The sequence below is a fragment of the Anneissia japonica genome, unplaced genomic scaffold (genome assembly GCF_011630105.1).
Source record: "Anneissia japonica isolate Jap-2015-1 unplaced genomic scaffold, ASM1163010v1 scaffold263438_len1610_cov193, whole genome shotgun sequence".
Classification (NCBI taxonomy): Eukaryota; Metazoa; Echinodermata; class Crinoidea; order Comatulida; family Comatulidae; genus Anneissia; species Anneissia japonica.
In genome coordinates, this window is record NW_022721806.1 from 1 (window position 1) to 1,610 (window position 1,610).

Sequence of the window (1,610 nt, forward strand, 5' to 3'; positions counted from 1 at the left end):
TACGCACGCACACACACACACACACATAAATATATAATATATATATATATATGGTTAGGTTACCAGTGCAAATTAAAAAATTGGAATAATCATTCACCACAAATGTAATGCGGTGGTCGAAACTTTTACTAAAATGTGACTTAAACAATCTAAATCATAGTTAAATGATTAAAGTTTAACACAATTGATAGTAACAAAAGGTAGCAACATACTGTATGCAATATATAGTACAAATAACTTTACATGTACCTTGTCTGTGTTGCTGTCCACAGGATATTGTGGAACCTTGTCCCACGTTACAACAAGCATCCAATTAGCAACAAAATCTGATATAATTTGATCACTAGGAAGAGTTTTGTTTTGAAACGTTCTTACACGATCTGTTCCATTAGATAACATTTCTCTGTCACGATCAGACACAGTTTCAATGTTGCTACTGTATATCTGTTAAAATAACATTGGACATTTTTCATCATGAGTATACATGTATACGTGTCTACATATGCCTACAATCAAATTAACATAAGATTTAAAAATAACTTACACTATAGTATACTTCACCAATATCGCTGTTAGATAAGTCTGAATCGGCCCAATAAGGGGCGATAACTTTTCGTGGATAATTAATGGTAATTCCACCAATAGGGGGATATGCAAGTCCAACCTTCCGTTCGTTTTCTCTTGACAAAACAATTACACCATTTTCAGTAAACTAAAAAAAAAATACAAAAAAAAAAATCAATTTCAACTGTATATGTAAACAAAATCTGTTCATTGTTAACATGTATTTAGAATTAGAAATTCCATATTTTAACAACTATTAGTATTGGAAATATTGATGGAAATGCTTACGTATATACTGTAGATGAAATCTCCAAAAAAAGGAAATCCATTCGTTGGTCTAAATGTTGGTGATACCTTCTCTGGGATTTGATCCATTGACATTTCAAAACTGTCACTGAGACTATTATCACCTTGCTCAAGTCCCCAAGCAAAAAAGAAATCAGCTAAAAGAAAAAAACGAAAAAGTAAAAGTTTTCAAACTAGCATCATGTACATTACCAAACGAAACAATTTCACGACTGAATTGAAAAAGACACATATCAATAGTAGCTTAAAGCAAAAAAATTCAAGCATAAAAATATTTTGTATTTTCATTGTAACAAATAAAACGTAGGCTCAGTGGTGGTGTCAGGATTTGTTTTGATGTCCCCGATGGGGGATGTCCCAGACAGAAAGGTGATTTTCCCAAGATATTATAATTAAGCGAGACAAGGGCACCTCAAAGGAGGTCCAGGAAAAAACTGACAATTTAGAGATTTGAAAGACTAATTTGATTGATTTTAGTCTCCCATTCTGTAAATATTACATAAAAGAAGAATTGCATTTTTTTCCTCTTCGACCAAGAGTCAGCTCTTCCCGCCTCCACTGTGTACACCTAATTGGAATAATGCAAACTGCATCATTTAATTGGATGATTTGTTTACAAGGCCTATGTTTATGCACGATACGATATTGCCCTAGAATTGCTCATTTTATTTATTATTATTATTATTATTTTTATGGAAAGCGTTTCATAAAAAGTGGTTACGATGATTTGTACTGTAATT

General features: G+C 32.1%; 1 protein-coding gene across 1 annotated transcript; it reads right to left on the bottom strand.

The window, feature by feature from the left end:
- Nucleotides 1–249: 249 nt before the first annotated feature.
- Nucleotides 250–1,007, bottom strand: LOC117111746 (mucin-4-like; the record flags this gene model as incomplete). The annotated part of the gene is made up of 3 exons (XM_033254743.1): nt 250–444; nt 545–712; nt 853–1,007. Coding segments are annotated over 3 exons (518 nt in total), but the record flags the coding sequence as incomplete, so codon positions are not given.
- Between the last annotated feature and the right edge of the window lie 603 nt (nt 1,008–1,610).